Below are 26438 nucleotides of genomic sequence, written 5' to 3'. Positions count from 1 at the left end.
TTTAAAAAGGGCGCGGCTCTGGTGCCTCCTCGTCTTTCACACCTTCTATCCAGCTGCACCCCGCTTTCGGCTTACTGTCTTGTTTTGTTTTCTTGCAACGACCCGCCTAAGCTGCTGTTGTTGCCGCGGCCCCTTTAAGAATGTCCGAGCCCGAGTGCTTCAGCTTTAAAAGGGGGGTGGGATTTTCTTTCCCACGTGATCTCAGTTTTTCTCGGTTGCGTGAGCCGTGCTGGCTGATGGGAAATGCAGTTTCGAACCGCAGCTATAATTCATAGCCCGAAAGGACGATACAGTATTTCAGCTGTGCGTTCTGCTTAAAGACCGTGGTTTGCAATTTGCATCCTGTATAAATTAAGTACCTTAATGCATAGCACTACCTTAAGCATGCTTACTCGAAAGTAAGTCCCGCTGAATTATATAGCACTTATAGGATTGTCGGAGTGAGGGTTGTCTTGAAGAAGTTCTATTTAGAGTAGACCCATTGAAATGAATGACTTGGGGTTAATCATGTCTACTCTGAGTAGGATTATCATTGGATACAGCCCTCAGTTTCCTTTTAACTGACTTTTGCAACACAATCCTATGTATGTCTACTCGGAAGTAAGTCCTAGGTTCAATGGGCCTTCCTCCCTGTATGGGAATGCAGCCTTAAACATAATTAAGGTGGTGCTGTTATGCTGCAATCTTTTGTGCTTACATAGTTCAAATTGCTTCTGAACATGCATATAGTCAGTCTGTTAGAATCCATGCATCACATGAATAGACACTGTGTGTGCTGGGGGAGAGACTGGATCCACTAGGCAGGGGAAAGGCTAGGCTGGAATTGTGATTCTAACACTTCCTAGGGAAGCGTTCAAACTTTTCAATTCCCTCTAGCACGCGTGTATATTCTGAAGTGGCAAAGTCCCAAACACAACAATTTCCTCCCTGAAGGTTTAGATTACCGCTAAGCTACAGTGGTACCTCAGGGTACAGACTCTGCTAACCCAGAAATATTGCTTCAGGTTAAGAACTTTGCTTCAGGATGAGAACAGAAATTGTGCTCCAACGGCACAGCAGCAGCGGGAGGCCCCATTAGCTAAAGTGGTGCTTCAGGTTAAGAACAGTTTCAGGTTAAGAACGGACCTCTGGAACGAATTAAGTACATAAGTGCATAACCCGAGGTACCACTGTACTTTAAACACATTCCAAGTCAAAGGACACATTTCACTGAACCAAATAATGTCTCCAGATTTATTCTGTATTAAGAAGGTGCCTGTTGCTATGATGGGAGATTCAACACATCCCTCTGTTACACTTCTGTCACTGAGAGCTGAGTCATCCAGTGTCATTAATGGAAGAAAGGTTGCCTTCACTGAAGCCATGTCCTCAAGTTCAGTACTGTACTTTCCCCACTAATAATGAATAGCAATCATCCACATGAAGGAGGAAAGAAGGGGTTGCAATAGGGACTGCCTTCAAGATAGGAGCTAAAATGTCCCTTTCTCACCGTAACTCTAACCTACTTCTATTTCCACAGTCCCTTTCTGAGTTTGTTTCTTGGGGTGAAAACAAATGTGAATTTCCTTTTGAGGCTGCAACCCTTGGAATGATCTCCACAAGACTGAGCTATCCTGTATAGATAGGATTGCGCTGTTAGTGGTACAGGTGGCTTCAGATGTCACTTCCATGTGGTCTAAATACTTCACATCAAATGCTTTTTGAAAGACTAAGATTGCACATTTCCATTTGTCACACTAGTTTTAATTCCCCCAAATGCAAAAAATTAAGAATTTCAAGCCTCTATTCATCACTATTTAATATGTGCTAAGATTCTGTCCCTGATGCATTATGCTGCATCATTTATTGTAAGCCACTCAAACTCTCTTCTTAAGAAAAATAATTGAAATTTCTAAATCATAAAAGGATTGTGGGAGGAAGTCAGAATGTATTGTTATGGTCCATCCTATTCTGTTGTACAAAGGAAGATATATCCTAAGTTCTTGTATATACCCTTCAAGTTGATGGTTTAACAGCAGGTGTTGCTTTTTGTCAGTGGCCTATCATGTTACAGTAATTCCTTTGTTTTTAATCTAAAAGTCCAGCTGGAAAGTACCTAAATCCAGGAGACAATGGTTGGTGGCGCTGAGAAACAAGATACTGGATTTTATAGGCCTTTGGTCAGGTTTGATCCAGCAGGGTGCTGCTTAAAGCCGGATCAGAAGATGCTTTGTCTTGGGGGCTGCTGTTGATTCTGAAGCTGCTGTTCTTACAGCTTGTGTGCCTACTTGCTTCCCACTTGTTCAACCTGTATATTTTAATCAGTAAATAGAGAAAGTCTTTAGTGCTGTCTTCCCCGGAGGAAATTGATCCTGCAAAGCTCCCCTGGGTGTGGGAATCAAATTTTCTTTTGCTCACATTCATGTTGAGTCAAAAATAGCTCCTTCCTATTATTTGGGATGTACAGTACAGTACTGAGTATTGTAATCCACTTCAGCACACAAATTCAGAACAAAAAGAACTACAGTACAGTATGTTCCTGGGTATCGTCTGCCATGAAACTACAACTCCCAGGAGGCACAGCAACCTCCTGTTTGCGAGACCCATTCTTGGGTGCTAAGTGCTACAGGGGCGTAGTGTTGTTAGACTGAAAGTCAATGTCGAGTCAGATAGGTAGCAAAAGGAAAGTATTCGGATAGTGTAGGAAGTCTGGAAACGAAACTTCTGGGTTCCTTTACCATGCCTATTCATTGGAAACAATGGAGAAACCCAGGATTTTTGCACTGTTGTGATTGAATACCAGTGTGTCCACTTAAAAGGCAGCAGCCATGGCGACAAAAATTAGGGCTTTTCTGATATTTCGCGTGAAGAACTGTCTTTTTTAAACTTTTCAGGCATTAAAAGAAACCTGCCCTGTGTCAATGAAATACTGTACATGCTTCACATACTGCAGAATGGGGGTGGCTTACCTTGCAAGCCAAATCCTGCACTCAGTTGTAACACAAGCTTTGTGTTTCATTGGCTTGCATTCAATTAAGCTGCGCTTGTTAAAAGCTGTAATTCTGTAACCACTTTCTTTTTCTTTTTTCATTTTTTAATTAATTTTAACAGATATAACATATAAAACATACAAAAGAAAGAACATTACAATACTAAAAGAAAAAAGAAAACAAAAATAAAAACACATATTCCTTCTGAAGTTCATTTTAAATTCCATTATTAACTGACTTCCTCAAATCCCCCCTAACTGAATTTCATTGTATCACCTTGTAACAGTTCTCCAAAATCATCTTTCTACTACAATTCAGTTTACTATCTTCATCTCTTTTCTTATTGACTTAAATCCCTATTACTATACAACATTCTTATTCTAATCCTAGGCCTATTTGATACTTTCAAGTACCTTCTAATTATCTTATATTACAGTATTTAGCTAAATAATCTTTAAATTTATTCCAATCTTTTTGATGCTCCTTTTCTTTCTGGTCGCAGATTCTTCCAGTCAGGTCGGCCAGCTCCAAAACTCCAACATCTTCATCTGCCATTTTTCTACCGTTGGTATTTCTTGAGATTTCCAATTTTTGGCTAATAACAGTCTTGCCGCTGTAGTGGCATACAAAAATAGTTTAACATCTTTTTGGGGCAATTCCAATCCTATTATTCCAAGTAAAAAGGCTTCTGGTTTCTTAACAAATGTATTTTTCAACATTTTTTTCAACTCATTATAAATCTTTTCCCAGAAGTCCACCACATATGATAAAAAGTACCTTCTTTTTCTTTACACTTCCAGCATAAATTATCATTTGTATGATAAATCTTTGCTAATTCTACCGGGGTTAAGTACCACCTATACATCATTTTCATGTTTTCTTTTAATACCGGGCGTGCAGTAAACTTAACCCCTTTCTTCCACATCCTTTCGCAGTCTTCCATCATTATATGTAACCACTTTCTTGAGAGTAAGCCTCATTGAACTCAGTGGGTCGAACTTCTCAGTAGAAGACGCATACAGGGTTCTGCTTGGAACCTCTTTCAAAAAAACCACGATTAGAAAAGAAAAGAGGAAGCTTTTGTTTTCGCGGCGTGTGTGTTTGTGTTTGTGTCTATGCAGGCTGCTTTGCTGTCCATCGCGGCTGTGCTGCGCTCTCAATGGCTACTTGCGTGAAAAGACTCGCAAGTACGCGACGTACGCGAGTCTATTTCCTATGTCTACGGGTAGAGGAAGGAAAAAGACAACATCCGGTCCCAAAATGCCGCGGGCGAGAGGAGGTCTTGGAGGGAATTAGAAAGAGGGGCGTAGGAGGAGAAGCAGGAGCATGCGCAGTGCGTCTCGGCGGGCCGAAGGGGTTGCAGCGCTCTTTTGTTTGGCGGAGGTGGAGCGAACGCGGGAGGCCCCTTGTCCAACCGTCGCTCTGTTCTGCTTTGAAACGAGACCGGCTCGCTCCGTGTGCCGCTCGCGCCGTCCTTCTCTCTCCCGCCCGTTTGTTTTTATTTCCCCTCGTGCGTTGTTGGCGGGGCTGAAGAAGGTAAAACGGGCAGCGCGGGGTGGGGGCGCGCGCAGGGGGCCAACATCGCGCGCGCGGGCTGGACGGCCATATTGGGGGGTGCTGAGGGAGGGGGGGATATTCCTGGGTGAGCGGGGGCTCCTCTTGGGAAGAGAGGTACAATATTTATAAATGGGGGACGGGCTTTTCTGGGCAGAAAGGAAATAGGCACAGTGCTTTCTGAGGCGAAATACGTGAGTTGGGAGTGGAGACGGCTATGGCTCTTCCTAAGTGCGCCTGTGAGTGTGGGGTCCGAAAAGTGGGGTGTCTATGGGGGGGGAGGGAAGCGCATAATGTATGGGGGAACTATTTCAAAAGGGGGAGACGTGAAGTGGGCAGAGCAGATGGAGGGGTGCAATGGGAGGGGGGACCCACAAAATGAATCCCCGTGTACCTAAGGCGCGGCATTTGCTGGGGAGCGTGGTTTCATGTGGGAACGGGGAAATCGAGAAGGCGTTGGTAGTAAATAACGGTCGGGGGGGAGGGGGCGTTAATGAACGCGTACAGGAATGTGGAGAACGGTTTCCTGAAAGAAGCTGTAGCGGTATCATAAATAGGGATGTCCAAATGCAAGGGCCGGTGGAGGGAGCCTGTGTGCGCGCGCCCGCGCATTTTTAATAGGTGTTCGAGGAAGCTGCTCCAAAGATGACGATGGGGGTGATGTGTGGAAGAATGGATGTAAAAAATACTAAGGAGGGGATGGTTGCAGAAAGAAGTGTGGGTATAGGTCCGTCCGTCCTTCCCCGCCCCCGAAAGTGGGAGGAAATATGCAGAAAAGGGATAATAGGGGTGGGTTTACGTGGAGCTGAGATGGCTAGTTAAGAGGATTTTCCTCTGTTAGACAGTTAATAAGGGGAGATGAAATGGTAGGATATTGGGGGGGGGGGATAATTCTTCGAGAAACTAACTATGAAAGTAAAGCTGTAGCGACTTTTTCCAAAGAAGGGGATCATCTGCCCAAGGTGGTAGTGCTTGTGAAGTTTGTCACTCCTTTAGTGTAACAAGAACATTGACTGGGGTGCTGGGATTGAAGCTGTTCCTGTGAAGGAGACAGAAGTGTTTCAGAGTTTGTATTGGAGTGTAGCTGGGCTAAAATGAGGGGGAAACATAAATGGATTGTATACAGATTGTGTAATGACTAATGTGGGTAGGAAGGGTGAAATTAAAATTTTAAGGTAGGTAGGTGAGGGTTTTTATAAATTTGCACCTCCAAACCAGCATAATCATAGTGCAGTATTGGAGGAAGGGAAATGGGACCATACAGCTAGGCGGTCTTGTATGTAGTGGTGATTGGATAGAAGATAAGAGTAGTGAGTGGTGAGGGTGTTAATTGACTTGGAAAACAGCCAAAATGATCACTGTTGATTTGACGAGCGCTAATAGATAACCAAGTCGTGTGGGTGAACAGGTTTAATATTTAAAAGATAAAAAGAACTGGGGTGTACTGCAGGAAAATAACTAGGAAACTTAAGATATGTGAATTTTAGTCGATGCGGATCTGTTTGTTAGAGTGAAAGGACTGCATAATGGGGTGCTATTTCGAATGTATCTAGGCAGTGGTATTGTATGATGGCTCACATTGGCAAATAGTGTTGCATTTGATGAGAGAGATGTATCTATTTATTACATTTACGCCACATGTTTCTTCCAAGGAGCTCAGGTTTTGCCCCGTTTTCCCCCCTCCCTGTGGTAGGTTAGACTGAGAGGTAGTAACTAGCTTAAGATCACATTGTGAGACTTATGACTGTGTAGAAATGAACTTACATTTCCCTAGTCCCATGTCCAGCATTTTATTCCCTATGCCACCCTGACGTATGTTCAAGACACATAAGCATGTAGACCCAAAAATAAGGGCCCTGTGAGATCAGCCTAAAGCCTATCTAGCCCAGTTCCCTTTTCCCACAGTTAAGTAGCTTAACTCAATATATGTGGGAAGCCAAGAAACACAACGTAAGTGCAATAGCCCTCTCCTGTTGCTGTTTGCCAGCAACTGGTATTAAGAGAGAAGCAGTATATAAAGCCTTGCTCAGTTCTTACTTATTTTGCAACTGCTGATAGTAAGTACTTCTTTCTTTCTTTCTTTCTTTCTTTCTTTCTTTCTTTCTTTCTTTCTAATTCATATTCCTAAAGTGGCTTACAGTGAACTATAAAATATAAAACTAAAATACAAATATCACAACCTTATAAAACACTGTAACACAACTACAAAGTGGAGAATTAAAGGCTGTAGATGAGGGTGGTCCAACTTTTCATACCAAGTGGGCCGCAAGAGTACTTCAACATAGAACCCTGGGCTGGGTAGGGAAGCAAGGCCCAAAATTGATGCCCCTGCCCCAGCCATCATGCTGCCTTCCCAAAATCAGATAAGCGAGGCTCTGGCAGGGTCCAAGAGCCCTCATGCCTCCTTCCCAAAGCCCAGCACCTAGGTTTTGGGAAGGCAGCTCATGGGCTGCCGGGGGGGGGGGAGGTGTTAAATGTTGCTGAGAGCCACCCAAAAAGGCCTCAAGGGCCATGTGTTGGACCACCCTGCTCTAGACATTTCCCTTGATTGAAAAGTATAATTTTTGCTAGCCAGATGTATCAGAATTTCCCTACTTTCCTTGCTTAAGGTTTGTGATGAACAAACTAAATGAAGTTATTTTTCATTCATCATACATCACAATAGTTCATTTATTTTACAGCTTGATACCACAGGTGTCATGCATTGGTCCATTGGGGTGTTTTACTATTAAATATCTAGTAACTACTTTATCCCAGTCAGACTAATTGTACTACCCCATCAAACAACATGGGAGCAGCACATAGGAGGATGCATTGGGCTGTTTATAGCTACAATGCTGGAAAGGTGTTTTTAATGGAAAATACTGAAAAAGCCATTTTGAAGGTAGAAAAGTGATTAGTGTAGAAGCAGTGGACCTATGCATAGATGAGTTTCAAAAGCATATAAACTTCAGGCCTCCTAGGTTGCATTTTTCACTTGCTACTTGATTCATACCCTTCTCAAGTGTGTTTGCAAGGCTGACAGGAGGACAGAGAGGAGTATATGTAGGAACTAGTGTACTGTATAGGTAAAGGCAAACTTTGCATCAATAGTTCTGCCAACTTTTCCATCTGGCTTCACGCACCATTGGCATAAGGTCCCTGGAAGATGACCTGGAACGGAAGGCACCCCTCCAGCTGAAAGATTAACAAGGCACACTGACGATAACGCCTATTCATGCAGAGATAGCTTTGGTTTGGGATGTTAGGGGAGGGGTAGTACCTATGGTGAATGACATGTCGTGCTCCTAGGGTACTTTGTCCAGCTTTGGGTCCCCACCTGCACTCAGCTCTCCACTGCAGCTCCTAGAAGCTCTCAGTATGAGACAGCGGCCGCAGCGACCCTCACCTGGTTTAACCAACCAGTCAAAGCCATTTCCTGGGGTGTGACCGCTGTCTCATGCTTTGGAGGTTTGTCAACCTGGGAAGTTAGCCCATCTAGGAAGACTCTGATGCGACACCTCCAGTGTCTTGTGGGACATCTTCGGGAGAAGAAAAGGCTAAGGAGTAATCCCTACACAAATTCAGAGTGGAGTCTCTAAGACAGTTGAATGGCATCTTGTATGTCTCCTTTTGGCAACTTCTGCAGCCAACCTGGTGCCAAATGTATTGCTCTGCTTTCATTTGGGACCACATCAACGAGGCCATGGGGTGGGGTCTTGTCATCTGGGCAGCCCAGGATCTCCGTACACACTGTCTAGGCTTGTGCCGCCAATGCAGCAGTTTGACTTTGCTGGAGACACTCCTTTGCCTCTCAAGACAATCCACTTTGAGTTTGGCTCAAGGGGCATATAAAAGGAGCTACACCACTTCTGATCAAAGGTGGTAGGAATTCTGAGGACTGAACTGAACGAAAATTTAAGGACAATTGAAACCCTTTTCTCATAATAAAGGAACCAAAGTTAAAGGTTCTGGAATCTGAATTGTGTTGTATTCAGTAGGGTTGCCAGACAGTGGGAAGCCAAGAAACACAATATTAAACGTCTGGAAAAATCCGGACGTATGGCAACCTGTGTTGGCTGATGAGTTTTTTGCGATTTACCTTAAAAATAGTTCCCAAATATTCCCCCCCCAAAAAAGCCCCCTCAAACTTTGTGCATGTATGTAGGCATCAGTGTGGATAACAAAGCAGGTCAAAGTAATTGAAATGGGGCCTGATGAAATCTATATAGCCCACTTTCAATTTCTTAGTCATGGGATGTACAAGATGGAGTCTGTTTTTTAGACCACAGGCACCTTTGAAATGTTGTGTGAAGCCCATAGAGATCTCACTAAAACGCTCGCTAATTGTACTGAAGCCCATTAGGAATATGAAGTCCCAGTGCTTCCAGGTCATGCTGGTTAAGAATAAAACTCCTTGTACTTGAAGATGCCCAGCTACTCCCCTCCATACCTCAGAGTAAAAAAATGATGTTTCTTCCCAACTACTTTACTGTTCCTGAGATACACTTCCAAAAATTCTAAGCTTTGGCACTGTATAGGACTAACGCCAAGCTGTGCAGATCACATGTTATTCCCCTCCTGGTTGGAAGGAGGAAAATGTCTACACAATGTAAACTGGTTTTAAACTAGTTTTAATATGGTTTTCTTCCGTAAAAGAATTTTGGAAACAGTGACTTCATGAGTGTGCCAAGATCCCAGCATTTGAGAAGGAGACAGGACTAGCTTAAGCTTTGTGAAATTGTCTTCTCTAAAAATCTTCCTTCCTCCCCATTCAGCTGCTGTTTGTGGGTCTCTTTCCCTAGCCAGCCATCCTTCACTGCAAACGAGACCCATTTCCTCTAAAACCTAGCTGTGCTTGACGGCCCCTTTTGCCTATGTTTTATCAGACCCCGACTGAGACAAGTGCATCCTCCTGCTGAGAGATGCTTTGCCTGCAGGAGCCCAGCATAGCTTTCTTTTTCCGGTAGACTGTAACTTTTCATTTCCAGAAAAAGCAAGCTGTTTAATCTTCTTTGCTTGCTGGGTACCCTTGTGGTGCCTCCACCACTCACGGATGCCTTCTCTCCCCAGCACTGCCGGGCTTGCTGTATAGTCACAAACATAGTCATGTTGTTTCTGAAAGTGGTGGAGGGAGGATATGGTGGGGATTTTTCCTGCTGCAAGCAGAAAGGCCTGGCCTGAAGAACTTCAAAGTTCTGCAGAGACACAGTGATTCTGTCTCCTGCAGAGCCTGCTCCTTTTGGAAGAAAAATGCTAGTTTTACGGAGCTTCCTACAGTTGGTCCAAGTGTTCAGTATAGGTTAACACTGTCATAAGTTGCTTGGGCAACAAACAAATCGTAGGTTTGGCAGATGGAACATGTTGAGCACAGTTGTGATTCGTATGCCATATTTTAAAGTACCTAGAGTTGGGAAAAGCATTAGTTTTTATTCAATTGCATGTTGAGGCAAGGGGAAAATCTTAACATAAATTCCAGAAAAGGAGCCATGTATGTCCTGTTGCAGAAAACGGCAGAACCTGATTAGCTGTCATAGGAAAGTGTTCACCATGAGGTGCTGCATCTACTTTTTATTAATCAGTATATGTGGATAGATGTTGTACAGCAAGGTTTGGGTTTATGTGGGTCCCATTGATATTGATGGGCTTCAGCGTTTCACTGTGCTTTTGTGACTACATATTGTATCTCTTTTATTTGTGTCACTTTGCAGCTTCTGGAACATTTTTCCTACACTACATTTCCCTGTGTATTTTTAGATTAAAATGTTTTCATATTAAAAAATAAAATGACAAGACAGACAAAAATTCTAAGTGTCACGGATCTCTGGTGTTGACAATTGCAGTTTCTAAAGCTGTATATCTGCATTATCTCTTAACAGCCTCCTTAAAACTGCAAAGCTGGCGAGCACAATGGGAAAAAAGCAGAACAAGAAGAAAGTGGAGGAGGTCCTAGAAGAAGAGGAGGAGGAGTATGTGGTGGAGAAGGTCCTTGACCGGCGGGTGGTGAAAGGGAAAGTGGAGTACCTGCTCAAGTGGAAAGGCTTCTCAGAGTAAGGCTGCTTTCCCTTTATTTCAGCTTTGCAAACTAATCTTTAAAGGTTAGTAGCCCATAAAATCAGTAGCCTCTTGGTCCACATATACTTGTGATTAATCTCTTTGTGCACTGGTGTTGAGAGAGGGGAACATCTCTTCTGGTTTTCAAAGCCTTGCTTGCCTTGTCACCCAGGAGCTGTTAAGAAGCCTGCTTTAGGCCTTTTTTATCTTGCTCTAGGGTAGGGTGATGTGCCAGGGTTGCTGAATACCTGCGTCTTAAAAACCAGCCCAGTTTCCCCATCCCATTTCTGGTTAATTCATGGTCTTGAAATCTTCTTTTGGAATTTTTCCAGATATGTGTGGGGGTTAATTCTGTTGCTGCAGGAGGGAAAACATGTTTGAGAAACAGGTGTGGTTTTTTCCTTCCCAAAAGTACTTTCTACCTTGAAAATTCTGTTTGAGGCTCGGTTTGGCTGCAGTTTGTGAGCAAATGAATGTTTTCACGTGTGTGGATGCTTGTATGTGTTCAGAGTACAGGTGAGCCTCAAACTGATTGTGTGCTTCTGGGCAAATAAGCAGTCCTCAGTTCTGGTGTAAGGGGTGCTTGAGGGGGAAAGTATCTAAGACTGCTAGTTATGTGTAGGAGAAAGCAACCATGCCTAAAAGTATTTATCTGCCTGTTTAGTGTTGAAGCTGAAAATCTGATGTGCTTGTAGAGAAGTTGCAATTTCTGCAGAAGGCTTCCAGGTCTGCACTTACACTTTTTCCTTCTCCTAAATAATGCAAATCTGGGGTCCATCTTATTAAGTCAGAACCCAGTCAAGAATAACAGAGAGCTGAAAATCTGGTAGCTTTACTCTGCCCTTATCACTCGCTATTCTGCCTTAGAGCAGTCCATCAGCTTTAAGTCACACTAAGTCACATTATCAAGTTTACAACTTTAGGGTGTCTTGTTTGCATTTCCAGAAAACCTTTCAGGAATCTCAACCCACCATGTCAGGATTCTAGCAGAAATTGCCTATCATTGCAAAAATCTGTAGATTTCAAGTCTTCCCCATTCCTAGAAAAGTCATTTTCATAGATTTTGTGCCAAGAATTTACAGGTCCCATAACGAGGGAGATAACTTTCTTAAAGGGGCTATTTTGCAAAATAAACTCTAGTTACAAAATATGGTATTTTGCAGTCCTGTCCAGCTGATAATAGTTATATGGTTTCAGCGAAGATAACACGTGGGAGCCAGAGGAGAACCTCGACTGCCCTGACCTCATTGCGGAGTTCCTGCAATCCCAGAAAACTGCACATGAGAGTGACAAGTCAGAGGGAAGCAAGCGCAAGGCAGAATCTGATTCAGAGGATAGGGGGGAAGAAAGCAGACCAAAGAAAAAGAAAGAGGAGGTAAGGCAGATTCTCTCCATCTGTGGCCCAATGAGGGTTGCTTTATGCTTTGCAGTTAAGGACTGATTGATGTTTCTGAAAGGGTAAAACACTAGCTAACAGCAGCGATATTTATTGCCTTCTTAAAGTGAGCTACATAACTGTGTAGTGTAGTGCCTCAGCTGCAAGTGTCTTTGGGAATATGGTTGACATTCATTAGTCTGTGGTACTAGTGGTGTTTCTCACCAGAATCTCTGCCTCCAGCTGTTACCTCCCCATCAGAGAATGTGGCTATGTGTTCTTTCAATTTTGGGGATGCACCTGCTACAGTGGGAAGACTCCATTTGCTGTGTTAGTATGCTGGAAGCAAAGTGTCATGGTCCTGATTGCGTTGTTCTTGCAAACAGCACTGGTGCATTAAAAAAGTTGGATCTGGTGACTTGGCTGGTGGTGGGCTTCTGTTTTCTCATGTATTTCTCTTTGTAGAGTCTGCCCTGTGTCTTGCCTTGCATTCTGTTGAATACAGCCTTTTTTCATTCTGCCTCTAAACTCTTTCTAGCCACATTATCCCTTTTTATTTCAAGACAAGAGACTTCTGATAGTAGTTTTGTGTGGTTAAGTAAAAACAGCCAGACCGTTCCAAAATTTTGTATGTATGGCTTCTCAAAAGTTTGGTGTTCTCTTCCCCACTCCCCATTGTTTGCATTATTTACCCTTTGTTTGTTTGTTTGTTTGTTTGTTTGTTTGTTTGTGCTTAGCACTTCCATCCCTTTTATATTGTTGCATTTTCCTGTTAGCACACAACTCTTCCTCTTCATTTCTGATTTCTTTGATTTTATAAGTTTTTTCCTGTCTTTGCTTCACACCCTTCCATTTTCAGCTGTTTCTCTCCAGCCCTTTTCTCCACATCCTCCTCTGGAAACATAACATAATTACGCTAGGGCTTACCAAAATGTAGCTCTGAAATCTTTCAGTGCCGGAGCTTTGTTCTGGAAGATACTTCGTAGTAATATGAAGGAGATTCTCAGCAAATTATTTCCAGGAATGGTTGAGCCCAACACCTCTCCTCAGCCAAGGAAGAAACCAGAATGCAACAAGAGCAGGTTTTCTGCCTCACTAGCATACTCTTGTCTGTTTCTCCCTCCCTCCCTCCCTGCCAGCTAAGTTCTTGCTCTAGTAAGCAAGGCAGTTGCTTCAGTAGTGCCACACAAATATTTTATGGTAGATTAAAAGTGGAAAAGATTCTGGAAGGTGATGGGTGTGGTCTTACTTTGGAATAAGCTGTTTAAAATTTCAATGCCAAATAAGAAACCCTTTATGTCTTAAAACCTCCTTGTTTAATATGCACTGTAGAGCAGTGCCATATTATAAAGAGCTTGAAACTGATTAAACTGGTAGCATGTACCAGAGAAGCTTGAATAATATTTTTGTGAGTATGCTAAGAATTCTTGCTGGAGATCTAACACTTTCACAGATGTAGAATTAATGGGATTCTTAGGAATAGCAGTAGCTCAAACAGCTTTAAAACTAGTTCAAATCTCATAGTATAATTATGCATGGACAAAGCATCTACATCATGTCACTCTTGACTTGGATATCCCCCTCCCACAAAGTAGGTCACTGGAAAGGCATTTTCTGGCAGTTGTTTTGCCTCTGCATAACACCAAATAAAGTTCAATGTCTGTTTTCTCTGTCACCCTTTAAAGGCAATAATCAGAAACCTTTCCAATTCTTTCATCAGGCTGAGAAGCCTCGAGGCTTTGCAAGGGGGTTTGAACCAGAGCGGATTATTGGTGCCACAGACTCCAGTGGAGAGCTCATGTTCCTGATGAAATGGTAAGCCTGTTCCTTTGTCTTTTCTCCCTTGTGCATCCTCCATCAGAGATTAGAATCCAGATGTTGAATTTTTGGGAACACAGCTACTTAATGGTATGAGTGTCTGTAATGAGATCAGATGGTAAGACCATTGGTTCTCTAACATTTTTAAAAGTTTAGGAGGGGGCTAATTATCTTTGCTGCAGAATACTGTTAATATACAGCCTCATCACTTTGATTACCTCTTGCATTTTGATCTGCTGCTTTCTAGTTCCTTGCAAGTGATTTATATGAAACTTGGAATCTGTTTTCTCTGTTGTGTAAGGTTCAACTGTCTTTTACTTGCAAGCATTCTGAGGTCATAACTGGAAATAACTAGCCCTTGCAACCCATTCCCACAATCCTTCCATGCCTTGAGGAAGGATTGTGTGGATCAGGCAGGTAGATGTATGCTTATAAATCGTATTTTGCATTATAGGCATCAGGATTTGTGGCCAATGATTCTATGAACTGGCAAGTGTTAAGGTACCTCAGATTTGTATTATCCTTCTGGACAATAATCTTTGGTGTGCTTATGCATCAATAGCAAAGCCATGCATTAAATTCACAGAATTCAAAGCTTTAAGATCACCTGACCCCAGACTCAGCCATATGCACACACATTTGGCAGAAATGTTAATGCTAGAATGATAGCTTCATGCCTTCTATTTGGGATCAATCCCAAATTTCCCACCTCTTGGTTGTACAGGAAGAACTCTGACGAAGCTGATCTGGTCCCTGCCAAGGAAGCAAATATCAAGTGCCCGCAGGTGGTCATCTCGTTCTATGAGGAAAGGCTGACATGGCACTCCTATCCATCAGAAGATGATGACAAGAAGGATGAGAAGAACTAACCTGCCTCCCCTTCTGTCCCCATCCTTCCTCTGGCCGACTTTTGTATTAAATCATCAAACTGTGGGTTTGAACATGAGTGAGAAAGTGAAGAGGCGGCTGTGGAAGATGCTCTCTGTAGAAACCGGACAATTTCTATGCCCCTGACAACTAGGTGTGACAACATGCTGTCCCCTTTCTTCCTTTCTCATCATATATACATGAGGAAAGAGGAGAGAATTGGTGAGTTCCCAGCTGTTCTTTGCTTGGGGGGGGGGGGGTGAAGCAAAAATAAAAATAATAGAGTTGGAACAGACTGCCAAAAGGGATAGCAGGCAGAGGCTGTGTGTTCTTCAGAGACCATCTCTGTGATCTACAGCCTTACTCCCCAATAGTGTTAATTGCATTTTTACAGATTAGCATGCGTGTAGTTTTTCTTTCTTCCTTTTTGCTATTATCGGTGTATCGTTGGGGTGGGAAGGGAGGGTGCATTCTGACTGATTTGGGGAGGGCCAGTTCATGGTATCTGTATCCAGAATTGCAATTCTTACAAAATACATGCCTCCTGCTGCAAGTGGAATTGATGATTCCTGCGAGGCTGGAGCTTATGTGTCTAAGTGTTAAAAGTTACAATTTGATTGCAACCATGAATACAGTCACCTTCCAGAATTATTACTGCGGGAATTGGAAAGGAGACAGCTTCTTCATATTTTGCCCTCTAGTCATAGTGAGGGCACTGCCCCCCAAATCATGTGACAATTTTTTTAGTACCTCTGCATCTTTTTTCTTTTAACCAACCAGAAACTGAGGGTTTTTAGCCTCCCCCCCCCCCGCTCTTGTATGTATGTGGCATTTTAGGCATCCTTTTAATTAAGGTGAAGGAAAGTAGGGGTGAAATCTACCCCCTACAGCACAAGGTAGTAGTAGGTTTCAGAATATTCTGTAAACAACTATCTTCTGTTCAGACTTGGGCATTTATGATTGCTTACCTTGCCCTAGTCCTACCCATTTCATTTTTAAGCTAACGATACCTTGTTCTTCCAAAGGACAATTTTACCTCTGACATTGAAACACCCCACAAGCCACTGACCCCCATTCATCCTTTGTGTGGGGGGTGGTATGTACGTAGAAGTGTACAAACCTTTTTTAAAAAAAACAAAGCATGGTTAGGTTTCTGTGAAAATGTTGTCTAAAACTCAAGTGTTTGGATTTTAACTTCATACTGAACTGTCTTTTTGTCTCAATAAAACTTTAGATTTATAGTCCTGCTCTTTTTCTTCTTCATCTGGTCCAGGCCTTCCTTGAAAATATTCTACAATACAAAGTACTGAATTGCAAGTAGAAAATATTGCAGGAATAAGTGATATGCTGAACTGAGAAGTATTGCAGGGGAAATGCAGTATGTTATGGGGGAGCATGGCCAGTACATAAAGTCAAGAGAAGGCACATTCCCTCGGTCATTGTAATGCTGAATTTGTTGAGCCTACCTTTTATCACAACACAGGGCTAGGGCTAGGGCTACCAAGAAAAGTGCAGAAAATTAAAGACACCAAACAAATCCTCAAATAGTGAATAAGCCATTTTATTTTTGTCCTGTGCTCATACGCTCTCGCTCCTCTCCCCAACAGGTCATAGAAACCATTCAAAATAAAACCTCTACAGAAAAAAATAAATTAACACATGCACACATCAGGGCTCTATCCTCCAGCAACCCAGCCACAGTTCCAACACATTTTGTGCTTCAAGTTTCATGCTGTCAAATCACAGAAGCCTGAGAGGTGGGAGAGACTCACCGATAGTTTACTTCCCCTCTCACCTTTTATATTTTCCTTGTAAGAAATCATGGCCTTGAGAAAAACAAGATCATATAGAACATATGGCTGCAGAAGTTGCCTCTATTACATACAGTGCTTCATACCCCCACAGTTCTCTGGAGGATGCCCATTTCAGTGCTACGTCCTCACACGCCATCACATACACAGGACTGACTGGGGAAAACCAAAGCCATTTAGCTCATCAGATGCTGGTAAAGTCAGTAATACTCCCAGCTGTGCTATACTGCAAATTAAACAGCTTCGAGGATTGCCTCGGAGCTTGAGGCCAGCTGTGTTCAAGGCACTACCCTCACCCTTTGCCTTATTTTTTTTTAAGGAGGGGGAAAGGGGGAAGTTGGAATGACACCACCCAAGGACAGAAAAGAAACCAGCTGTGGAATCACAGTTTAACACACCGAGTCTTAATGGCAGAAATACCTTTCAGCAGCTTTGATCTCTGGGGGAAAACATCTCCCTTCTCTCCTTCCTGCATACCACGAATCCATTTTACAGCCCTATGGGAATGGGGAAACACAGGCGCACACAAGTCCTACAGAAATAAATTAAAACCAAAGTGCCCATTAAGAAAGGGGCTTGCCATAGATGGCTATTTGCTCTACACAACATGCCCACTTTATGGGGGTAAAACCCATTGTGCTGTAGACCAAGTGGTGATCACACACCAGACCCTCCACCTTGCAGCCTCCGCTAAATGAAAGTGCAGCCTTCACACCTGGCCCTCACACCCCCTTTTGTCCACAAAATGAATCTTTTCAAGCCAAATCAGTGAGAAATGTCAGCATTGTAGCATGCAGTTACCATGCGCCATCTTGTAATGTACCTTGATGGTAGCCCAGTATAACACTGGCTCCTCACTGTGGGCAGTGACATGCTTAGTGAGTTTTGAATGGAAGAGAGGGGCGGTGGAAAGATGCATCACCACAGTAATTCTATTAACCCTTTCCACTCCCACCATTCCAACCTTTATGGCAGATTAACTCAAAGTCCACCCAAAAGGCTGTACTCGGTAACTCCTTGCGTGGAGATCTCTCCATTCCCCCGAGCTGAAAAGGGTTAAGAAAAATCACCCTTCTCCCCTAAACAAACACACCTTAATGTGTTCCACCTGCACTTACATATACATACAGATGTAGGAAGGGATAGCGGCTATGTCATGGGATTCAGTCATGTTGTCAAATTGCGCACAACTGATGCAAAAACTGGTTCGAAAAAAACAAAACCAGCTATCTGAAATATCGAAGTTTGAAGGCGGGGGACGGACGGACTTTAAGCCTGCTCAGTCTGTCCACTTCACCTTTTTTTCCTTAAAAAAAATATCCAGCTTTAACAATTCAGATTTTCTATCCTCTGCCAAGACTCACCCCCCTCCCCACACACATTATGCCAGCTTGTCCCCCCTCCCTCAACGTTCAATAATGGGTTCCAGGCTGCTGGGGGCACAGGTCTTTCCCTACATGCTTTGCCATTCTGCCTCTCAAGACTTGTAGGCCCCCGCCCAGCAGTCTGTTCCTATACACTGACTGGCAGCTATCATGGTTTGAGAAGATATATTGGATAAGAAGGCGTGAAAGTTCCTTCAAATTCTTCGGGGCTCAGCCCTTTCTCCAAGATGCAGTTTCTGCAAGTTTTGCACTCTCCTGCCAACATTCATCACCTCACTTCCTCCTGTCTTTCTGTTTCCTCTCTTGACGTCTGCCCTGCTGGTCAGCCAAGGAGCGTGGTATTAGGATAACACTACCATTACTGGCGTACTGTAGGGCATACTGATTTGGGGAGTAGGGCTGGCCATTCTCATCACGCAGGCGGCCAAATACCTCCTGATAGAGGTTCTGCACCTTTTGCTTCATCTGGCGAATGGACCTGAGAAACTCCACCTTCTCCCTGAGCAGCTTTGACTTGTCTCTCTGCAAATCCTCTACATCCCGTTCCAAGTTGAGGATAGTGTCCAGCTTTCTCTTACGACAGTTCTGGGCAGCCATCTTGTTCTTGCCCCGTCTCCGGATGTCCCGGATTAAGCTCAGCTGGGCCTCACTCAGTTGGTACTTCGACAGGAGTTCATTGAATTCTTCTACAGGCAAGTTGATGATCTTCTCGTTGGGGAAAGGGATCTTCATGGCTCGGGCCCGGTGCTCATCTCGGCTCATCTGCTTATCCAAGAAGTCTGCCTGCTTATCCTTGGCACTCTTCTTCCCCATGGTGGCTGGCTGGGGCTCGTCAGTGTCTAAGGTCCTGGGGGCCATGTTGTAGGTGTGATTGTGACCTACATGCTCCAGATAAGGCAGATATTGCAGCTGAGAAGGGTTCTGGTAGCTCATACGACAAAACTTGCTGTACTCTGGCTGGTACCCAACTGCCCCTTCTGCATCTTCAACATCCACATTTTCAGAGTCCGAGTTGTAGCCCACAGCACCTTCCTCAGAAAAGGAGGAGGAAGCTGAAGATGATGACGACGATGCTTCTGAGCTGCTGAGAGAAGCAGGGCTGTGGCTCGAGTCCAAGGAGAGCCCCGAGTCTGAATCAAATTCTTCCTCCAGGCGGGAAGCCTGCACTGGGTTGAAGCCTTCTTCAGTGGCCAAGTCCATCAAGCTAATCTCATCTAGCATGGCTTCATCAAGGAGTCCCCCAAGAGGATCTGGCAGCTCAGGCCCAGATGTTTCGTTTACAGTGCCATTTAACTGGGGAGGGAAGAAGATCCCACTCAGGTTGGTAGAGCCAAATGTGGTGTTGAAGCCAGTGGAGTTGTCAGGAACCAGCTGCAACAAAGCTGAGCTGCCAGCTACTGAGAGGCTCTCCATCTCAGAGCTGAACAAGGAAGCAAAGTCTTGTGTACAGCTGCCCAGTGACGCCTGATGCAGGCTGACATTCTGGTTGATTGGGGTGGATGGAGCAAGGCTGTAGTTGGCATTCAGAATGTCTCCACCTGTGCTATCGTACAGGGTCCCTGCAGCTGCTGTGCTGTTCACCTCCATACCCTGAAAAGGGGAAAGAAACTTTTCAGACTCTAGGTGTCTCTATTTTCCTCCTAGAACACAACTTGAGTAAATGGGTACACAAAACAAGTCCTCCAAAGAGGACCCTGTGAGAGAGCAAAGAAAACCAAAGACCCAATCATTCAGAAGTTTAGGTACGTTAGCATGAAGGGAACTCACTTCCGTTCCACTTGCACGTATGGAGAACTGGGACACGGGTCTCTGTTTGCAACAAATCAGGAACTTGCATAACAAAGCAGCATGCTTGCTAGCAACTGTGCCCTATCTACCAAAGCCAGGTCTGCATCCTGCATTACTCAATATTCCTCTGTAGCTAGCTACCTAGTTATTGGGGTGGGTCCAGGAGGGGGGATGGAAATGGCTCCTATCTGAGACACGCCACTGATAAATATTTTTGTCTAGTATAGGAAGCAGACAGCAGACAAACATTCAGAAACTGATTGTTCTTAGACAAAATCAGGCCATCTGAAGAGTGTCATCTGACCACCAATCAGGCAGCCCAGAGGTGAAAAAACCAGGGTCAGGAGCAGTGGCTGTGCAATTTGTGGAGGAATTTTTTTTTAAAAAAAATCAATACCTGGTATGCAGAGAGGCAAAACATTTTCCCAGCAAGGATAATGAATAGGCTGCATGCATCCTGTGACAGAGATGCTATATTGTTTTAAGGGTGGGAAAGAACTGTCCCCAAGTTGTAGTGACTTATTGTGACCCTGAAGAGAGAGGTGTCTTTTGTTTGGCCCTTCCCAGGGGACCGCTGCCCTGCTACGTTGCAGGCAGTCACTTGGTGCAGTGTGTGCACTGCTTTTGACGACTCTTGAACTAGATGGTCACCTAACTCTGCAGCTCTGGTTTCCCATTTGCTGCAAATTCTTCTAGGCTCCTGCCTATTGTTATAGGAAAGATGGTTGCAGCAGCAGCAGAAAGATCATTCTTCTACAGAAGGAGAAATTCACAAAACAGAGATGTTAACAACCTTCACATTTGCCTGAAACCTAGCAAAACACTAAACAGTGGCATGGTAAACCCACCTGAAGAGAAAGCAGAGGAGGACCTAGAAAAAAACAAGGGTAGAAGCCAGCCTTCCTCACCTGCGTTTCCATTATAGACATGAGGTCCTGCCACTGCTGCTCCAGGTCGAAGGGCAACTCTGTCCCTGTTAGTAGGGGAGACAGAAGCCCGTCTGGCACAGTGGAAGGCCCGCTCTCACTCGGCAGAACTTCAGTTAGGCTGGGGGCATCTGCAGCTGGAAACTGAAAGCAAAACACCTTTCAGTCATGGTAGGCATGTGGCAGTGAAGAGTCGTGTCAGCAACAAATCATTACTCCCACTTCCTCTCTGCATGAACTTCTGATACAGACTGTAACAGCCATCCCCCACTCCCAAGGTTCCCTGCAACCACAGTATTAGGGGCTTTAAAGCATTTGCAGGGGCGGGGAGGGGTGGCATTCTCGCCACTTCTTTCCTGCTAATCTACCTGGCCTTGTGCCTGGAACAAGAACAAGCTTTTCTCTTCATTTGGAAGAATTCACAGCCTCACAAGGTTATGGCAAGGGCATGAGATAAAGATTGTCCAAGTCCATTTTTTACACTGAATGAGTCTATAGAAATGCCATATGCTGTTACTACTAAGCAGTTAAATCTTCTCTTTCCCAAGGGCCACCATTGACCCACCTCTGAATTCTCCCCAAAGGGAAACGTGGCCTCCAGCAGCCTAAGGCACTCCTCCAAGGACAAGGCTGTCTGGTCCTCAACACCAGGCACCTGGAAGAGCAAATAATTCAAGTGTCATTTTACTGTAAGATCATCTATACCCATGCCCTTCAACTTTTTCAGATCAACCTCCACCGGCAACATACGACTAACTTTTTTAAAAAGCCTGTACATTCTCCTATTCTTTGTGTGCCTCTTTTAAGAGATATCTGGAGGGTGGCAATGAGAAAATAGCCCTTTTCTGTCATCCTTCCAGCACCAGGCAGACATTTTTATTCCCCTGGACGTTTCAGCAGCATTAATAGTGGCTGTGTTTGTGTGTGCTTGTTTGTATACATTTTTATGTGGATGGGGTGGTTATTTTATGTTGCTGCTGATGTTGTAGATGCACGTTATAGTGCACCTGCATTGTTTTTAAAAGTATTGTATTTTGTGTGTTACTGTCTCTGTAATTCACACAGAGACTTCTTTTCTTTTAGCTGTGTAAAGCAATCTATTAGCTGAATAAACTAAACTAACCTTTATCTTTCCTCCTCGCCCCACTCACTTTTATTCTTCTCTTGAACTTAGATAAATGTAATTAATGCTGAGGTGACACCCGTCTCAGACAGGGACGAAACCCAGTGATGTAGTCCAATGCACAGCCTGGGACAGGGCTAAATGCTCAGAACCAGGTAGTCCTGACCAAGAGACAGAGTTTCCTAAAAACTCACCTCAACAGCCAATAGCTACATGGTTGTCTATCTGGCACGGTTTCCAATACAACACCCAGTTCCCTGTCCCACAACCCCTCCACAACCACCCCACTACTTATTCCAATGACACCCCTGAGTCTCTTCTCAAACACCCTGCATTCTGACAAAATTTCAAACGCTGAAGTCAAGAAACAGTTTATGTCACACAGTAAAATTTAATCAAATGCAAATTATCTTGCTGCAGAATTAGATGCAGCCCCCAAGAAGGGAAGCCCTGCTTCCAGAGGATATTCTAACTGGGGTGAGCCATTCCAGAGGCTGTCACCTACCCTGAATTCCTGCAGTCTTATAAGTGGGGACTGACTGAACTGAATCTGGAGATCTGATGTGCCCAGTAACAACTGTTCTCAAAGCCATCCAGGGTCAAGAGTTTATTAACTGGCTTTGATAGGATATCACAGTCCTACTCTGAAGACTCAGGATGGATTCACCAAATTAGAAAGAGATATAGACTAGGATGACAAGCAAGAGCAACCCCAAGTAGAATCCTACTCACAAAATTGGCTCCAGAGCAGTGTGTGAGGTGTTATAAAGAGAAATAAGGGGAAATAGCCTCCCCACAGCATCTGCTAGCAGGATTCTCTGATAAATCCTAGCCCCATTTGGAAGGAGGCTGGCTAGGACCAAACTAATGAGATTTATAGAGAGAGATTTAAAAATTCTTACTAAATAACATACTCTTAACAGTTGCAACCAAAAATAAGACATGGGAGAAGGCCCAATTCTCACAGAACAGAGGTGAGAAGAAGCCAGGATGCTGAGAGAAGGATCAGAAGGTGGTGGTGTGGAGCCTAGGGAGCAAGGGGTGTATGTTGAGGACTACCACAAAGCAACAAAGCACAGACCAAGGCCTTTAACCAAGCACGGAAAGGTAATGAAGGCACTCAAACCCAACGCAAACGGAGAAGCAGCCCTGCCTGCTTCCTGGGCAGAATCAGCAACACTGAACATCAGTGTTTCAGAACTAATTCCCTTTTAAGAGTTGTGTCTGAACTTGAAAAGGGGAGGACATTTTCTAGCATCACAGCTATTTTCTTCCCAAGGCCTACCCAAGCATGCAGTGAGAGGGAGCAGCAGATTTTCCCCTACTGAACAGCTACAAAGAACAATCCCAGGATGGTGGATAAGAAAACTGTCCTACCCAAGTAGGGAGTTGAGTTATTTTTTTTTACCTGTGCAGGAAAGCTTTCCCCTGTCTCGCCATCCACTACCAAGGCCCTGTCAGCAACATCGCCCCCTCTGCTCCTCCAGCCATCCCCACACTCCTCCCCATTATTTGGTTCTTTGTCCACTTCGTTCTCCTTCTGGCGGTGGCTGTAGTCAAAAATCTCACGCCCAGCTCCAAGGTCGATATCCTGTCTCCACAGGATGTCAATTAAATCAATGTCCTAAAAACAAAAGAAAAACAAGGGGGGGACTTAAAAAACTCGTAATAAGGCTTCTCCTTTCCTTGCCGCCCTCTTTTCTCTGGAGGATGCCCTCCCCTGCAACTTCAGCCTCCCTTGTGACGTACTGCATCCACCACCATTTGACCCTACTCACCTCCAAGTGCCGCCCTTCATTCTGAATGTGGTGCAGCCCCACCTTTCCTGCTCCTTTTCTGGACCATCCCTGATGTCGTGGGGCTCCAGATACTTTCCCCCCACCTACAGCCATTCTGCACTGGGAGCTGGCCAAGAGCGGCTCTGCAACGAGGCTGCTCCGGGGCACAGACCGGGAACTCCATGAACAGCAACAGAGCTGTCTCCTTGTCGCTGCCCATGCTACGCAGCAGTGCTCGCTCTGTCCAGGCAGCAGGGAGTCTGCAGCTTTAACCGCTCAGACGGCTGGCTGGCTGGCAGGCGGAGGGAAGGAGGGAGGGAGGGAAGGAAGGGAGGGCCAATTGTCATTCTGGATTGCTGCTCCATAGCGGGCTTGCATCAGCCTGTGGTGCCATTCTGGCTATTTGCATAAAGGGGTGGGGATTCTCTGCATTTTCAGCCACCTGATGCAACTCAAGAACCCGGCTTTGCCATGCGTGCTCTGCCTGGCCAGCTCCCTCTGCTCCAGACAGCAGAGCTGCCTACCTTAACCAGCCCTTCAAACTGAAAGCAAATTGCCCTGCTGAACGCATCCAACACACACTGCCTTCTTCCAACCGCAAAGCAGTGATCAGCCCTCATCCAGACCAGACTCTAGACATGCTTCTCCTTTGGAATGCCATCTCCCTTCCCCCACAATATCCTGAAAATTCTTCCTCTGCAGGACAGGCCTCTCCCAAGGCTAAGCCACCCCCCACAGGCAGGCTATATTTATTCATGCACTGCAGGAGTTTGTTCCTTTCACCCAGGCCCAGCCCTAGAATTGCCAACCACACAGAGGTACCTCCCCACCCTGTGGCACAGGCGGTTGTTCTTTTTTGTTACAAGGCTTATGCAGTTTTTTAAGCGCCACTGTCAGCCAGCACTTCTGGCCCCACCCTCCACAAACCTATTTCCTAAGGAAAACAGATACCCACCCACCCCAAACTACTATTCTACTATGTACAGAGGTTACATATGGATGCAGAATTCAGGCTGCCAAAGACACTAATTTTTAAGTTGCTATTTCTTTCTTCCAGACAAGAACTCAGCAGAGTAAAGTGCCCTCTTTTTCACAGCACTACCAAAAAGAAAACAGAAAAATGTTGTGATTTCCCCTTACCTTCCGACCCCCAATGTCAGAGCATAAGGATGCTTTGTGTTGCAACACTATTCAGAATAGCTCTAACTTGAATATGCAAATTCTGGTATCACCTTCAATCACTGGTCAAATATTTCAGGACCTCCTTACAAATCAGTCTCTTCTGTAACTGCCAATCCTGTTCTGCTATGGACTCTCACTATCCCCACCCCAGCAGAATAAAATGCTCTTTCAGGGCCTAATTTGTCGGAGGCACTATTTGGATCACCTTTCCTCCCCACCCCCCCACTTCTTGAATTCACCCCAAATTAACTAAAACAAGTTTAGACAACCTCTTCCCCATCTCACAAAATGGGTACCTTGACCAAACCCAACTTTGTTATTCTCCTGCAGTGTGCCCTTTAACACGAAAAACCCGTTCAAATTAAATAATACAATCTGGATGGATGCCTTGTCCAGTTGACACACAGAAGATTTCTCAGGTCTTGGGGCAATCTGATGGTGTGGGCAAAGAGATATGCCAGCAAGGTAACCATCTCTGCCACCCCCCACCTGGACCTTTCAGTAAACAGGCCAGGATACACATATGGGCCAAAGGTGTCTTTGGTCTGCACCCCCTCACCCTCATTTCGACCATCTGCTTCTTCCCAGATGTACCCCCCCCCATTCCAAGACTCCGCTCCCCCTCCCCCACTTCAGGACATTCATTTCTCACACAACCCATTTCCTCTTGTTCTCAGAGCCTCTCCCTCCTCAAGTCGATATAACACATTCTTCCCCCCTACAGATTTATTAGCTCCAAGGTGCCTGGTGGGAAGAGATCTGGCCTGCTCTAGCCACAATCTAATAGCAGGCATGAAGGAGGGGCAAGAAAAGGGTTAAAAGGGATACCTTTCTCATGTCCCCAGCTGCCGCTCCCAGAGCTGTCCACCCAGATCATGGTCTATGTAGAGCGCAAATTCCGGGCAGGCAGAGCTGGGTGACCCAGGCAGGGTGCTGGACAGACATCTCTGGTTTCAGTTAACAGTTGCTCTTTTTTTCTTTTCTTTTTTGGCAGGCTTGCCAGCCGCCCCCGAGTTGTTTAGAAGCCCCCCTCCTTTGCCAGCATGTGACCCACAGGTGCTGTGCTATCGCCAGCCCTCCTCCCTCCGCCCCAGCATGAGATCCAATCCTCAGCGCTCCTCCTCTTGTTGCTTAGAGGAGTTCCGGCGAATCCCCACCCCCTGCTCAATGCCCAGGCTGCAGATATGGAATCCCCACCCCATGTGCTGGGCTGAGGCTGCAGTGAGACTGAGACAACACCCCCCCACCACACACACCCGTTACCTAGGCTGCAGCCGGAGCCAATCCCCTCCCCCAGGTCACCGCGGAGGATGCAGAGGGAGGCAGGCTCCGCCCTGTGCTGGTTACCTAGGCTGCAGAAAGAACCAATCCCAGGCCTCAGGTCCCTGCTGAGGATGCAGAGGAAAGGGCTCCTCCTTGCACTCGTCACCTAGAATGCGAAGAGGAGAGCCAATTGCTGCTCCTCTCTTCCACCCCGCCCAGGTCGCCCTGGGAGCTGCAGCAATGTTTGGGCCTCTGTCTCCTTGAGAAGCTCCCACGCCAAGATGCCCCACCCAAGCCAGGCAGTGATGCTCGCAGCGGTTCGGGGAACACCGAAAAGAATAAAATGCCGACAGCATTGCTTCGCTCTTGCATATCACCTACCAAAATCAGTCCTGCTAGGCAGCACCCTTGCCTAGAATGTTTTCCCCAGCCTGCCGGAGATTACCAAAAGTTCCCTCTTCCGTATCAACACAGATTTCATCCCCACCCCCACACTTTTGTTTTATGGCAGCATGGAAGGGTATGGACGCCCCTCAACCGCCAGAAAAGCTCTGCTGAAGCCCACT

The 26438-nt window shown here is 45.1% G+C and overlaps 2 protein-coding genes across 9 annotated transcripts in view; one reads left to right on the top strand and one right to left on the bottom strand.

The window, feature by feature from the left end:
• Nucleotides 1-4297: 4297 nt before the first annotated feature.
• Nucleotides 4298-15857, top strand: CBX1 (chromobox 1). 3 transcript variants are annotated; one of them, XM_082197421.1, is made up of 5 exons: nucleotides 4298-4505; nucleotides 10382-10552; nucleotides 11754-11931; nucleotides 13652-13746; nucleotides 14474-15857. In XM_082197421.1, exons 2-5 carry the CDS (start codon nucleotides 10413-10415, stop codon nucleotides 14616-14618), a joined length of 558 nt encoding a protein of 185 aa, XP_082053547.1. In that variant the 5' UTR covers nucleotides 4298-4505; nucleotides 10382-10412; the 3' UTR covers nucleotides 14619-15857. The 3 variants fall into 3 exon arrangements, with proteins under 3 accessions (XP_082053547.1, XP_082053549.1, XP_082053548.1); XM_082197423.1 differs by lacking the exon at nucleotides 4298-4505 and adding an exon at nucleotides 4619-4640; XM_082197422.1 differs by lacking the exon at nucleotides 4298-4505 and adding an exon at nucleotides 4661-4717.
• Nucleotides 15858-16161: 304 nt separating this feature from the next.
• NFE2L1 (NFE2 like bZIP transcription factor 1) overlaps nucleotides 16162-26438 on the bottom strand; it is a 31936-nt gene continuing 21659 nt past the window's right edge. For 3 of the 6 annotated variants that reach the window (XM_082197229.1, XM_082197230.1, XM_082197231.1), the window contains exons 4-7: nucleotides 23058-23273; nucleotides 21092-21181; nucleotides 20509-20670; nucleotides 16162-19402 (exon numbers count right to left, since the gene is read on the bottom strand). In XM_082197229.1, coding sequence (XP_082053355.1) covers nucleotides 18086-19402; nucleotides 20509-20670; nucleotides 21092-21181; nucleotides 23058-23273 — 1785 coding nt within the window. In that variant the 3' untranslated portion in view covers nucleotides 16162-18085. Of the gene's footprint in view, nucleotides 19403-20508; nucleotides 20671-21091; nucleotides 21182-23057; nucleotides 23274-23427; nucleotides 23662-25437; nucleotides 25704-26438 lie in introns of those variants that run through there. The other 3 variants (XM_082197234.1, XM_082197233.1, XM_082197232.1) reach the window with 3 other exon arrangements.

This window comes from Podarcis vaucheri, assembly GCF_965113315.1.
Source record: "Podarcis vaucheri genome assembly, chromosome: 13".
NCBI lineage: Eukaryota > Metazoa > Chordata > Lepidosauria > Squamata > Lacertidae > Podarcis > Podarcis vaucheri.
This window is presented reverse-complemented; position numbering and strand designations above follow the sequence as displayed.

Coding starts and splice junctions, on each gene's coding strand:
- CBX1 (XM_082197421.1), top strand. CDS start 10,413: ATGGGAAAAAAGCAGAACAAGAAGAAAGTGGAGGAGGTCCTAGAAGAA. Junction 11,932..13,651: donor CAAAGAAAAAGAAAGAGGAG/GTAAGGCAGATT, acceptor TTCTTTCATCAG/GCTGAGAAGCCTCGAGGCTT. Junction 13,747..14,473: donor CTCATGTTCCTGATGAAATG/GTAAGCCTGTTC, acceptor TTGGTTGTACAG/GAAGAACTCTGACGAAGCTG.